General features: G+C 36.5%; 1 protein-coding gene across 1 annotated transcript in view; it reads right to left on the bottom strand.

Annotated features, from left to right (window-relative positions):
- Positions 1–15,659, bottom strand: part of rbm19 (RNA binding motif protein 19) — a 273,505-nt gene that overhangs the window by 240,227 nt on the left and 17,619 nt on the right. Inside the window, exons 11-15 of the mRNA XM_073065480.1 lie at positions 14,744–14,874; positions 11,503–11,627; positions 10,243–10,339; positions 4,139–4,249; positions 524–724 (exon numbers count right to left, since the gene is read on the bottom strand). Of these exons, the coding sequence (XP_072921581.1) occupies positions 524–724; positions 4,139–4,249; positions 10,243–10,339; positions 11,503–11,627; positions 14,744–14,874 (665 nt within the window). The remainder of the gene's footprint in view (positions 1–523; positions 725–4,138; positions 4,250–10,242; positions 10,340–11,502; positions 11,628–14,743; positions 14,875–15,659) is intronic.

Raw genomic sequence — 15,659 nt, 5'->3', positions numbered from 1 at the left:
AGTGTGGATAACAGAAGTTCTTTTTCCTACTGTTCAGGAAAAAAGTTTTAGTTTCTTTTTTGTCTCTTAACTTACTAATCTCACCACCTTGAATGATTTCCTAATAACTCACAGAAGCTGAAACAACAGTTCTTATTACCAACTGAATATACTTAACTGTATTTTAATTAAACAATGAGCAAAGACAACACACCCTTCACACAACACACTGCTGGTCACCTGTGAGCAGCTCAGTACTCAATTAATAATTAATATTACCATAACCTAAACTAGTTTCTCTCTGGATGCTTTATTTTCAGTAGAGTACATATCATTTCAATTGCACTATAGGTAGAGAACAAAGTTTTAAAACACAACACTGAAAGATTGAGTCTCAAATCCAAATTAAGTTTGGGTCTTTACCTGGTTTCTGTTGGTTACTGACCGATTTTAAAATTGTGTGAAGTAGTAAAGTCCTCTCTTGTAACATTACTTTGAAATTAAATAGCAATATATTCATCTAGATCATTGCAAAAAGGCTTACCTTGGAATATGCTAGTTTTGTAAAAGCCCGTTTAGCCTCTGTTGGCTCTAGGAATTCCACAATAGCAGTTACTCCGGCTGGCGGAAGCAAAATCCGCCCAAGGTCCCCAAAGACCTTAAACAGATTCTCCAATTCATGTACTTGGGTGCCTGCAGGAATATTCTTTACAATGATAGTTGTTTTACTTCTTGGTCCAGAAGCCTACAAATGTATGAATGAAAACTTGTGTAAATATCATACCTGTAAGGGGTTTCTTCTTTTATGTTACTGCATATGTAATCAAAATGGCTTCTTTTGTTTGTTAAAAGTAAAAATGCTTCTTTGTTATGCTAACTGATGAGAGAGTGCTTTCTCTCGCAGGTTGTTTGGGTTATAATTACTGATAACGAGAATTGTACTTGTTTGTTAACCAATTGGGATAGATGTTATTCTTTCTTGTGGGTCTGTAAGCTAGTGTTGGGCGAACTTTTGAGGAGACGGCGCAAGGGGGTTAGAGGGAGAAGATGCGATGTTGTAAGCTAGGTGACGGAACAGCCCCGAGCGGGGGTCCAAGGCCCAGGGTTTCAGCAAGGAGAGGAGATGAGGACAGATTCATGCAGAGCATCTGGTCGACCACCATTGTTGGTCCCAGGTGGCGGGTCGAGGAGGTCGGAGGGGATCGAATGGTGGCAAGAAGACTTCATTAACTGAGCTCCAACGGTTGTGCACGAAGTAGTTGGACTTTGATAAGTTTGGCACTTTTTACTTTTCCTTTTATATTGTATCTCTATTAAGTATATAGCTCCAGTAAGATCTATAAAGTGTAATCATTTAATTGCATATGGTGTACTGCCTGTTATTTGGTGAGGCGGGGACATCTCACAGCATCTACACAAGCTGATTACCCAGTTTGGCAGGGCCAAAGGCTGCTCCCCCAGACGGAAGCGAGCTGAGCGAGCCTGAGGCTTACTGGGGGCTACATACCCAAAAAACTACTGCTTACGTCTTCAATAAAAACATAAACAATAAAAACACAAAGTGCAGAAAGAATTAATTCTATAATCTTTCATCAGGGCTTGAAATGTAAGAAAATAAGTTGTGCTTTAAGCTGCATGGAGAGAGAACAAAACCAGCAGAAATAAACTGCTCGAAGAACTCAGGAGATTAAGCAGCATCTGCTAAAGTAAAGGGAATTCAAAGTCAGGTCAGGTTGATGCTGCATCAGGACTTCAAAGGCTCCTTTGGCTCCTCAGATGCTGCCTGACCCACTGAATTCTTCCAGTAGTTTATTTTCTGCTCTGAAATCCAGCATTTGCAGCCTCTTTTGTCCTCCAATGTCTGTGATTTGATGGAAACAAAGAAAATCGACATGACACAAAGGTTAGTTAAAGAATTGCTGGAAATCTGAAATAAAAACATAAAAGGTCAGTAAGCATCTATGGAAACAGACAGTGAAGGTTTTCGGGCCTGAGACCCTTCAACATCTGATTCTAAATGTATTTATTAAATTTAATCTGAAAGATTTCACCTTCAACTAGTGAAATTCTTTTTGTGACATGCAACACATATCCTACACTCATCACTTGCCAAACTGACAGGCATGGATTGGAATCTTAGTTTAAAATATAAATTTTAATAAAGTACAACATGGAAATGTTAAAATGTCAACAATCCAAAATATTCTCTTTAAACTTTCTTTAATTTAATTCCCTAGGAAAGTAAAGCACCAGAGAATTTTGAAGAGACTGGATGAAATAGTGACACTGGATGAGCTTAACTATTGACATGGTTAAAGGTGCCTCTCGGATATTAAAGTACATCATACACTTTTTGAAAAAGTGAAAAAAAAATTATATTTTTCTCCTCTCTGAAACAATTAGAATTGATGAGTTCACTTGCTTGGGTTTATGACCAATGGTCTGAATAATTCTCATTTATTTTCACTAAATCTGAAATATGAATTTGATGGAGCACATGGAAGGTGAGAAATGCAAACTTGTAGTGTATCACATGGAACTCTACCCCTGACACATTCTTAATACCAGGGACAAGTATTTTTTGATGATGTTGTCACTTTACATTGACGTTTTACAGACTTACAATGAATATTCTTATGACATCAGAATGCAATTGTTTAACCATCATTTTGTTATCTCTTTGTCAGAGATTCAAAACCTAACCTTTCTTACTCCACATATCTTCCTCTGGTTCAAATATCTACCTACAATTAACCTTCAATGGAGGCAAAAACATCAGTATTGAACACTTCTCTGACGAAGAATTCCTTAGCAAATTACCAGATAAGCAATTTCTCTTTACCTCTTCCCCAACCTGCTAATTCCTACTTATCTAATCAAAGTCTGACATTAAAAAATAAATATTCAATTTCATTATTTAGCATCAGTTCTGGAGTAGTTTCAAGATTTTCATTCCCAAATTGATCCTGGTGAATCTACACTATAAACGCTCAAAAAGATTGCTACAACTACCATCTAAAACAAATTCCTCTATCAGATAAACTGTTGCTTTGTTTAGCACGTTACTGTCACACAAAAGCTCTTATTTATTTTTTATTTTATTGACACAGAGTGGAGTAGGCCATTCATGCCCTTCATGCCAAGCCACCTCAGCAACCCTCCGACAAACCTGATTTACCCCAATTGTTATGTTTTGTAACTCCAAAACATTAAAGTCATTTGAAAGGAAAACAAGAGAGCCAGGAATACGAGTCTAACTTTGTCCTTTACTTTAAGCAGTTGGTAGCATCAGAACAACTGCAATTTACGTATTTTTACATTTAACCATAAAGATTTATATAAACAAAGAATGCTTAAACAATATATTTACAAGATTGCTCAAATATTATTGAAATATTAAATACACAACATTTACCTAATCACAGGACAATTTACAATGACCAAATACCCTACCCAGTATGTGTTTGGACTGTGGGAGGAAGCCACAGCACCTGGGAAAACCCATGAATCCTCAGGGAGGATACACAGACTCCTTAAAGAACAGTGCCAGAATTGAACTCAAATTCCACAACTCCCCCCCCACCACCCCCAAAGCTGTAATAGTATCACACTAACCACTACCCTACCATGGCACCCTCTTGTACTCTGCATGAAATTTTATGAAATCTATAATGTTAATACCTGCAAAGGTTCCAAATAATCTAAAGTTTAAATACATTCTTCTTCCTATAGTTATTTTCTTTAGGAAAGTTCAATTTCACATTAAAAAAATGATAATGAAACAAAATTACACCAATGACTTGAAACAATTTGTATTAAATGTTAGGACAAGGTAAGAAATGCAAAAAAAAAAATCTTTCTTAAGAGGTTGACTTAATCTTGAGATTTACAATCACATCTTACTGATAGTCGTATTGACTATCCATTTTCAATGAAACAGAAATAAATTATATTGTCAACTAAAGAATGGCTTAAAATTTCTGTACTCTTTTTCAGCAACCATGTTTGATGAAAAACATGTTTGGGCTGCTGGACAACAAAAGATTAATTACTGCATGCTTTATCAATAGTGCAAAAAGTGTGTTATTGTTTCTGTTTAATCCATTAATCAAAGTTATTAACATCGTCTGAAGTATCAGCAGCAATTTTATTGTCTTACCTGACTGAACGAATCCAAGCTAACTCCATTATCAACTAAGAATTGTCTGGTTTCTTGTACAATCTGCGTCTCACCCAGTGCCACACGGACCGCAACACTGTCTTTTCCTTCCTTAAAAAAAGCAAAGCAGTGTAAATTACCAAAATGCAAGAGAAAAACAGCAGAGGATCATTTTGCCCAAGCCATCTCTGTCATTCAAGCTGATTTGCCAATTTCCTCAATGTAACGTATCGACTTGCCCCTCCATAACCTTCAATCCTTTATAATCAAGAAAACTATCTCAACTCACGGGACTGAAAACCGGAAAGATACATGATTCTCAGAAGGAAATCCTCCTCATCTCCATTTCCAGCACTTGTGTAACAAAGTTAGTCTTTCAAGTTGATGACCCTTTAACAGATCGAGGGTTACTGAAATTAAATAGCAACTGTTTTTCTCCACAGACACCATCTAACTTGCTGTATGCTTCTAGCATTTTTTGTTTTTATTTCAAGTTTTAAGAATCTGCAGTGAGTTTTTCCATTTAAAAAGCGTATGCTTATACTGAAACTGTGTTCATCATCTCATCATTAAGATGCCTCAGAATCTTGTAGTTTTGACAAGATCACTTTTCATTTTTCCAAAGTGATTACAACTTCAACCTGCACAACATTCCCTCATAAGATAATCAGATGTCAGTAATCAATCCAATGAGTCTGTGTCTAAACTGTTTCCAGTGCAGGTACATCCCTCCTTAGACAAGTGCCCTAGAACATCGTACTCCAGGATCACCAAAACCATGCTGGACAAAATAATAAGTTAAACAATAGATCTAATCCATAATTGCCTAATTATTTTCTCCTAGGCTGAATCCTGGAGCCAAGAATGACTGACACTACACCAGTGAAGTGTGTTCCAATAAGTAATGCAGAGGTGGGGCAGATGCTGCCTCAGCTAGGGTGGTAGGTGGATTCTTTATCATGTTGTGCACTACTCTTGCTGCATTTGCTTTCCACTTGCTTCTGTTGTAGACCACACCTTTTGTTACACAATGCCACCAAGATCTCCTCCATCCATGTCTGTGGAGAAGACTCAATGGGCCAAATGGTCTGATTCTGCTCTTATATCTTGTGGTTTTATGCACAATTGGGCTATTATATTGCACAACACTTGGGCCTCATGTCCCAAAAAAACTACTAAGCAGCCTTGAACAAAACCAGCACAAACAACACTTCCAATCCCCACCCCTAATCTTGCTCTGCTCTCAAAATAGCCCTCAATGTTCAAGGCAGTTAGAAATGCTTGAAATAACTGGACTGTTAAATCTCTTTTCTGTGACCTAATTCTAATTAAAGAATATTACATTAATCTCTTCACCTGCATAAACCTGCATGGAATATTTTCAATACTAAATTCTCCGGTGTTCTAATTCAGAAAATTATTTCAGATTTATTATACAATACCATTGCTAATCCACTTCTGTGATTAAGTATGAACAATGCAGACCATGAGTGTTTCTTTGAAGGATAGTTTTTTTAATAGGTCTGCCTTGGACCTCTATATAAATTTGAACTAATTAGCAGTAGACAAACTTAAGAATAAAAATGCTAAAACATGACAAATACAAATAAAATTGGCCAAGGCAACCAAGGAGAAAGGTTGATTCCAGCAAAAGACTCGAGGGATCTATGCTAGTAGTTTCTTGCATCAGGACAGTTAGATTTTACTAATGTCACTATCAATAATCATACCAGAAATACTAGTAATAAGCATAGCCAAGAAAAAAAATAGGGTATGTAAACAGAATTAAAAAGTTGAAGTTTAAGGAAGTAATGGCAAAAGATGATGGACCTCACTTGATCTGCACACACCAGCTGTGTGGTGAAAAAGGCACAACAGTACCTCGCTCACCACAGACAGTTGAAGAAGTTTGGTATGGGCCCCCAAATCCAAGAATTTTCTACAGGGGGACAATTGAGAGCATGCTGACGCTCTGCATCACTGCCTGGTATGGGAACTGTACCTCCCTTAATCACAGGACTCTGCAGAGAGTGGTGCGGACAGCCCAGCGCATCTGTAGTTGTGAACTTCCCATGATTCAGGACATTTACAAAGACAGGTGTGTAAAAAGGGCCCATAGGATCATTGGAGACCTGAGTCACCCCAACCATAATCTATTCCAGCTGCTACCATCCGGGAAATGGTCCCGCAGCGTAAAAGCCAGGACCAACAGAATTCCGGACAGCTTCTTCCACCAAGCCATCAGACTGATTATCTCATGCTGATTTGAGTGTATTCTGTTACAGACTGTTCTATTTATAAATTAATATGATTGCACACTGCACATTTAGACGGAGATGTAACGTAAAGATTTTTACTCCTCATGGATGCGAAGGATGTAAGAAATAAAGTCAATTCAATCATCAAACTCAAACTATGTACTTCATGATGAATTTAAAATCAGACAACATATGCAAGATAATTGACTGCAAGCTTATTCCTGATTCCCATCACATTCAAGCATAGTCATGAACATCCTTCTAATACCTTTATAGGAAGAAACAATACGAATCTGCTGTCATTTCTCAGAGAACCCTGCACCTTTAAGTTTGCCAGAGACACAAAATTCAGTTGTATTGGAAGTTGATATTAGTATGAAATCCCAGAAAAGCAAAGATAAACAAAGGTAGGTAAAGCTACCAAATGGGTTTCAAGATATTTATATTGGGATGGGGAAAATAGTAGTAAATATCCACTTTTTTAACTTGGTAAAAAGCTAAGAGTGCATTTCAGACAGCTACAACAAGGAAACAGGCCCTTCAGTTCACATTGACCATCAAACACAGAATTACACTGATTCAATGTTAAACCCATTTCTTAAAGCTTTTCTCACATTCTCATTAATTTCTCCCAGATTTTATCATTCCCATACACACCAGGGACTATTTGCAGTGGAGGAAATCTATGTGCTCACAAAAAGAACAAGCAAACTCCATGCAGACAGTAACTGAGGTCTGCATTGAACTGGAGTCCCTGTTACTCTGAGGCAGCTAAACCAGTAGCTGTGCCACTGTACTAGTCACTATGCCACATAAATGGTCTTATGCCCATAGGATACAAAAGTGTATCAGATATAAAGATTTATCACAATGCTCAATGGAATAATTTTTAAAAATAAGTAAATATGCATATAAAAGCGAGACCATTTTCTATTATTATACTAAAGCAATGACAGAAAGCAGACCAAGTAGTGTAATTTTGTGTACTGTACCCAAGCAAGGATATGTATTCACTTAACAGAGTGGATAGGTGTTATAGTTCTACAAGAGTTAAACTCTAAGAGGATAGACAGGGTAGGTTGGGCTTATACATTGTTTAAAGAAATTGTGTAGTAATTTTATTGTCATTTCATTGGACAGGAATTGTTCCCCAGGATAAAAGGGACATAACCTTAAAATTAGAGTCAAGCCATACACAGTAAGAAAGCAGTCCTACTGTTCCAAAAGACAGAAATGTAATAGTTCCATAAATATTATATAATTAAGACTACTTCAATTAATACTTTTAAGTCTGAGCTGAGTTCTTAACCAAGGCATTACGGTTTAAGGGTAAGAGCAGGTGAATACAAGAATTGTAAGAATACAAATCAGTCAAATTGTCATTGAGTGGTGAAATAGGCTGCAGCAGAATGATCAAATCTGTTCCTGTGCATTGATGGTTATTGTACATATAATTTATTATTTATATTTTATTAGACAAGTACATTCTGTAGAAATAGCCCATATGCTATTAGGTCATTTGAAAAACTTTGTTCCGCACAACACGAGTCCAATAAATAGCACAAAACTCACTAATGGGAAAAATGATTTCCATTAAACCTCGAGTGAAAAGCTGATATTGAATTCCAGCTTTGTGTGCTTGCTTATTGTTCTTGGCAGAGTATTGTTAAGCAACTTTCTATTGAAAGTTGGATATCTTATTTTTGTTTTGATGCTGCTGCATGGTTTGCAAACCAATTTATCTAATTTTTATAACAAACATAAAAATAGTCAAAAATAAAACATACGCACTTTGAATTTTTAATGTTCAAAATATTTTGGGATGCCATGAGTACACAATTTACAATTAAACAAAAGGACTGACACAGAATTCAGTCAAAATCATTTTTAGTTATATCAGAAACGAAGGATCAGTATGGTCTTTAACTTTGATATTCAACAGTAATTCTACAAGTTATGTGATAGATCTTTTCCCTCAGAAAACACTAGCCCAGATATTCCATGCTTTGCCAGCAGTTCCATGGCCCACAGTACAGAGCCTTTTCGCTTGGTTATCTATGAAAGCAAAGTCAATGTTTCAGATTTGGCCAAGGCAAATTCAGAAGAATAGGGAGCAGAAGCACTAAGCAATTAACAATTCCAGAGCAGACCACTGACCATTGTTTAGTAAAATCTCAGATTTGTTTCCATTGCCTTTTTGAAGTAATTTCTCCACCATCATCTCAGTACCCAAGAAAAACAAGAAAACATGCCTAAATGACTACTGCCCCGTAGCTCTGACACCTACCATTGTGAAATGCTTTGAGAGGCATTAACTCCAGCCTTCCAATAAATCTCAACCAACTGTGATCACTTAGTGCAGAAAATATAGGATCATCTCTCTGGCCCCACGCTCACCTTTGGAGCCTCTGGACAGTAAAGATACCTACAGACTATTGTTTGTTGACTATAGCTCTACTTCAGTACAATTTCAAGCAAACATTAAACAGATCCTGGGAGTCAATGCCTTTCTGTGCAACTGGATCTTTAACTTCCTGACCAATAGACACAAGCAGTAATGATTGGCAGTAATGTTTCCACCACAATTATTCTAAACACTGGTACTCTGCACATCATCAACTCCCTACTTTACTCCTTGTAAACTCATGACTGCGTGCACAGATTCTGCTCCAACTTCATCTACAAGCTTGTAGATAACACTGTAGTGGGTTGAATGTAAAATAGTAATGATTCAGAGTACAGAAAGGATAGAGAGGTTAGTGACATGGTGTCATGACAACTGTTTCCAGCAAGATGGTGCCAAGGTGACATCCTGCACACAGCTTGCATGACTACTAGATATTCTTCTTCTGAACTGCAATCAATTGCAGCCTATAATTTCCCTTTTAAGTATGCATCTTTGAGCTGACTAAATAACCTGGCGCTTCCGTGATCTCATGGGGTATTTGGCGTGGATGAGCGTGTAAAGTGCAGGTATGACCATCACTGGGGAGGTACACATCGTCGATTCCTAATGGCGGAATACAAACCTATGGTCGGCTCCATTACTCTCTGCCGATTAAAGAGCTGAACAAAATTAGAATCGTCAACAAAGTGGAAAATGAACAGGTGCTCAGTGCCGTCTGCCTGTGTTTAACTGGTCTCTTGTCACCGCTGCCTACAGATGGAAGGTGCAGGAATCGTGGGTCCCACGTCACCAGATGCAGGAGCAACTGCTACCCTGCAAACATCAGGCTTCACTTGCCTCAGAGCTGAACTCCCCCCACCTCTGTGGACTCAGTTTCTGGAGTTTTATGTTCCTTTCAATTTTGTTTAGCTCCTTTCTATTATTTGCATGATTTGATCACCACGATTCAGAGCTGAAACGACTCTGCAGCTGTGGCCTGCAACCATCGGCACTGCACTGAACTGATTCCTTAGCCACAGCCTGCAGCCATCAGGTTTCTGGACTGACTTCACTCACCTCAGAAGCTCTGTGGCTGCTGACTCACTTTCAGGAACTCTGTAGTTAATGTTTTTGTTAAAATTGTGCATGATTTTTTCTTTTTTCCGCCACAGAATGGGTGTTTGATAGACTTGTCAATATTAAAACAGAAACCTCATCAATTAGTCCTGCTGTTCTTTTCATAGAATAGTCCCAAAGATAAATAAGTAAATTGCTCCCTACTAAAATGGAATGCTTATTTTACTATGAAAGATCCATAATGGAATAAAAGCTGAAATACTTTCATATTTTTCCATCATATCATATTTTGGAAGAACATATTTTTTAAAATTTTAGGACAAAGCATTAATTGGCTTAATACAAGTTAAAACTACTTAGCCTATTCAAATAAAATAACTTACGTGATCCAGCACTTGGCTTTTGGTGGCATTATATTTTGCTGCTATTGCATCAGCAACAGCATTACTTCCAATAAATAACGTGTTCCAGTTGTGTGAGCTGAAATTAAAAAGAACAAGTTCATATCCAATCTAAAATCAAATATATTCAAATTAAAAACAAAACAAATGAACCCTTGCCTCTGAAATCATGAATTTAAGAATGAAATTGACGAACATTGTATTATCAGCAAACATCTCCACTTCCAAACTTATTAATGGAAGGAAGGTTAATACTGAGGAGGCTGACAATAGTTAGGCCTAAAACATGGCTGTAAGGGACATTGCAATCTAGGGGCATGAAGGAAGGAAACACCTTTAATGTTCACTGACTTCAGCTTCATACCATTTGGAAGCCACCCTCAGTTACATGCTGTCCTTCAAAACACTTCAAATCAATTCTGTGGCTCATATTTAGACAAAGGCTATAAAGAAATCCAGAGTAAGAAACCCTGGCAAAATCCAAACTGAGCAAAAGAATAATAAGTTGCACTTGAGAGCACTGTAATGATATTAGTCTACCATTTTGAGAGTAGAATAACTGGGTAGTATTAAATAGATTAGCTTGCCCTGTTTTGTGGTTAAGATATGCCCAAGAAATTTCCCACATTGTCAGTTAGGTGCCAGTGTCCTAACTTCCCTGGAACAACTTGACCAGAATTATTGCCAGGATATCCTTCAGTCCCAGAGGCTTGGCTGCATCTGGCTCCAGCTGTTTCAATATTATGTGAACTGAACTGCTAACTGCACTTGTGAGGAGACCACTAGAATGCCCAGATGGATCATGACATAGCAGCACTGCTGAAGATAGTTGCAGTCAGGCAGGTGTTGTGATCTCAGCAGATGTGCAAAATGGACTGGTTTTACATGACTAATACTTGTAACTTGTTTTCTGATGCAGTGTACTACATTTGTAATACCAGACAATTCATGTTTATTTATGTCCTTTGTTACTCACACATATATCCCTCTATACATTTCAAAATATGTGCATTTTGAAACAGTACATTTTGAAATGTCTCAAAATTACACAATTTTATTGCTTTGTTGGAGACCAACAAAATTAGGCAGGAAATTTTCAACCCTGAAATGGTCTCTACAATACAACAGGGGTGCACAGCCTTTTTAAAAAAAAATGCCATTAAGCAAACAGTCTGTGGGTCCCAGGTTGGGAACCCCTGAATTAGAAGTTGTAAACTTAATTTCAGTGCATTGATATCCAACCTGTTACTCTTGGTCTTTTCTTGAGCTGCTTTATTTCTCTTGAATGCAGAGGAACCCAAGGTAGTTTCATCATTTTCATCTTTCTCCTCTCTTATTGTTGATGGCAAAATATGCATCATCCTGCCCTGAATAGAATAGAGAGTCACTTTTCTAGCCATTTCTAATTTGATTTCCTTAACACGTTCTGTGAAGGATCATTTCTGACATATTTTAGACACAGATATGCTTTAAAAATAATACAGTTAAGACCTTAGTAAATACAGACTGTACAGTGACACACTGAAATACCAATCTACTAATAACAATCTTGACTAGTACCACAGCCATTTTTGTTCAAACATCCAATATCAGTTTAAGATGCATGACAATTTTATGCAAGTTCTGCACATATTCAAATTAAGGGAACAATCAAGGAAATTCCCTCCTAATACAAGTGTAATTTCTGCTCAGTAAGACCAAGAGGAATTTTAGAAAAGATTTAATAGTAGTTTACATAATTCAATCCATGCTGACTTTTGCTGTGTTATGCCCAACTCTTTATATCAGTAGTATAAATATGCTGAAGTGAATGTATTTTGCCAAAGAGCACATGTAGCAAACTAACCTGCTTATTAATAAACCTCCACAGAGACCAATTATGAATTACATGATCTAAGCCATGTATTAATTGGTGGCTCAGGAAATATGAACATGCACATTGGCTCTTTTAACAAACCATCTTTATCTACCTCAAAAAAGAAATACAAAAGCTACCGGAAAATCTTGACAAATAAGATATCCTTCAAATTAAAATAGTGAGTAATATGCTTATGGAAACTTCAAGTCATTCATCAAGACTGGAGTATAATAGAATGTAATAATAATATAATAGTATCACCAGATGCCAAATACCTTTCAAACTCAATACCAACCAATAATTTAATATTTTCCTGCCTAAAATAGGTGGAAGATCAGTGCAGTATTGTTTCTGATGGGTTGCCTTGTATGGATTCCTCAACAGTTTAATTTGGATATGTCAAAGAGTTCATATATAGCTCAGTCAAAGAAACAGGCTCTTCAGCCCACCAAGCACAGGATAATTTATTCTAATCCCATGTTAATACTTCCTTTTATTCCCCCAGCATTTTCAATAACCCCTGTCCAGATTTTGCCTTTCACCTACATTCCAGGGGCATTGTAGTGACAAATTAATCCATTAATCTGTACTTTTCATGAAGAATATTCAAACTTCACACAGGTAACATAGAATTGAAGCAGGGTCTCTGGTGCCATGAAGCAGCAGCTCAACTAGCTGCACAACAGTACCAACTGTCTGCTGATAAATATAAACAAAAAAATTCTTAACTGCTATCTTGAATGTAGAGAATGTAGTTCTCTGTATTAAGAATGGAAATTGTGTCTAAGCTTGAAAATGTACTTTGCTTCTTAACATATAAATGATCAACTTTATCTTGAGTGCCAAATGTCTCTTGGTCAATGAGGAATAAATTACAATATTGGACAAACACATATTCATCAAGACACATTAGAAATGTCATAACAAATTGAGGTTTACTTAGGGAAATACCTCAGGAGAAACATTATTAAGTAATGCACAAATAAGATTTTAATGTTGTCAAACTTCACATTTCACGGCAGTGTTGATAACTAAAATAATTGCCTACGTTCAGTCTTCTCAAATATTTAACTTTCCATTTTTATTTTATAATTATGTTTACAATTTTTAAAGGATATATTAGTTACAATTCACTGAGGTGTATTTTTACATGCAGTTGGTCTCAGACATCATCTGAATTTAATATTTTACTGTAAATCTTTAAAATTCAACAGGGATGTGCCAAACCTATAAGGTTCTGAGGGAAATTTTCCTCAAATGTTCTAAATCTCCCATCATTGTAGAGATCATGGAGTAAGTAAGATTGTAGGAAGAAGTGATGGGGGAGAAAAATGGATAAGGATCAATAATTAACAATAACAGATCATTGTCAATGATGGGTAAAGACAGGGAGTTGGAGCAGATAATTCAGAAGTGGATGGGTATCAGGCAGATGATTTGATGGTGCAGTAACAGGTGGGTGTTTGTGACCAGTAACAATGGGAAATACCAAGGCAACACAAGCTGGTGAAGTGCTGCTATGGACTCTCTAAAAGTGGCCCAGATAGGATAAAGGCTTTTAAATAAATAAAGCAGGCCTTGATTATTTGGTTAATATGTTTTTGTCTTTGCCTGTAAATTTCAAATACATAACTCAACACTGAGATCATGGTAGCACACATTTAAGTGGTCATACAGTACTGGTATGTTATGTGTAAAAAAAGAGCAAAAAGAAAAACAAGAAGTCCAAACATCTTCCCAAAACAGCCTTGTGATACAATTCAAGAACCAAAATCCTAAAACTGTCCAGGAACCTAAAAATAACTTTCCAGGCCCAAAATGATTGCACAAACCTGATCCAGAATATTTTAAATGTTAATTGTTATACGCAGATTGAATATATTCTTTGTAAGACTATTCTGTAATTTTCCCCCTTCCCAAAGTTAAAAGCAGGTAAAATTGGAAAATGGGAAATTTTAAAACCTTATATGACTACAATATGCTTAATTTTGAAATTGAGAGGACTTGATCCACTGTGTAACAAGTAAATTGTACTCAAATGAAAACCTAAAGTTCTACTTAGAAACAAATTTACAAACGCTATTTCCCATCAAACATGTGCTCTTCAAATGTAGTTCAAAGCACCAAATAACACATCATTTCAAAGTACAGGTGATTGGATCAAAACCAAGTTCAATAAAAGGGTCAGTGTGATCTCCCATATGTTGATCATGTAAAATGTTAAAATGACTTTTCCAGATTTCCCTAAATAACCTCAATTTTGTTATGGCATTTCCTAATGTGGCTCCATGAACAGATGTGTTTATACAAGATTGTATTTTTTTCATCCGAAACCAAAAAGACATTTGGCACGCAAGATAAAGTTGATCATTTATAAGTTATGAAGAAAAGTACATTTTCAAACTCAATTTCCATTCTCAAATTATGTTTCTTGTAACTTGTATGCCAACATAAATTTAATAGTGATGGGATGAGACAAAAGAAACAATTTTGAAAAAAAAACTATTGTTTGTCACTAGGATATTACTCAGTTCTTTATGAAAACACATAATTAAATCACTCTACATTACAGTGTATAGCTCAGTTAAATACAACCAGAAACATGTAAAATTGCCACAAACATACCTGAAATATACTACCATCTAACTCAGCAAGAACCCGCACAGCATGCTCAGGTATCATAAAAGTAATGAATGCAAATCCCTTTGGCTTTTTCGTTAGACCATCTATAGGAAAGTGGATCTCTGATAACGGACCTGTTGGGTGTTTAATGACAATGCATTATTTTAAATAGCTACAATTATTTTGATACAGCCAGATGTAATTCTGACTTAAGCAGATGTCATATCTGAAATATTATAAGTAACATTTCAAGAAAATTTATATATTAGTGATCAATATATCATAAATAGCTATAATGATTGCATTTTGTGCATTTCTGATGACTCCAAGATCAAAGTCATCATTCATCTTCATAGAGGTCAATTCACAACATAATTGCAGCAACTATTTTGAGCAATTCAGCAAGCTTTATATATTTATCTACTAGCTTAAATGTTCAACTGATATAATTTGTAATGCCCACATGCTGTTTAGTAAAGGGCAGCTGAAAAACTCAGTATTCCACTGCTTCCTTAGGAGCGTGTTGAAATAATGACGGAGGAGCAGAATAACAAGCATTTATTTATTGCAGGAACTGGAACTTATTTATCTGACTTCATCCATTTGGATGCCAACATTCTTAATTGAAGAGAGAGCCGAAAATTGTGCTATTTGGTTTAGTTTTCAACGTACTGCCGATTTCAATTTACAGTACTGAGCTGAAATGAGTTGGATTTGGCTTATCCCTACATTGCTTGACTATCTTCACTTGCCTGGGAAGGAAGAAAGGGATCAAGTAAGTTGACCTTTCATATCCAGAAGGCATCAGCCAAGCAATACAAGGTCTCAATGACAAGTTGACTACAGATTATGCACTGACAAGGGCTACCGCGATTTGCCTTCAATGGCAAGCAGAGCCAAGAGTGGAAATTTGCCTTGT

Source organism: Hemitrygon akajei, chromosome 14, assembly GCF_048418815.1.
Source record: "Hemitrygon akajei chromosome 14, sHemAka1.3, whole genome shotgun sequence".
NCBI classification, from domain to species: Eukaryota; Metazoa; Chordata; class Chondrichthyes; order Myliobatiformes; family Dasyatidae; genus Hemitrygon; species Hemitrygon akajei.
This window is presented reverse-complemented; position numbering and strand designations above follow the sequence as displayed.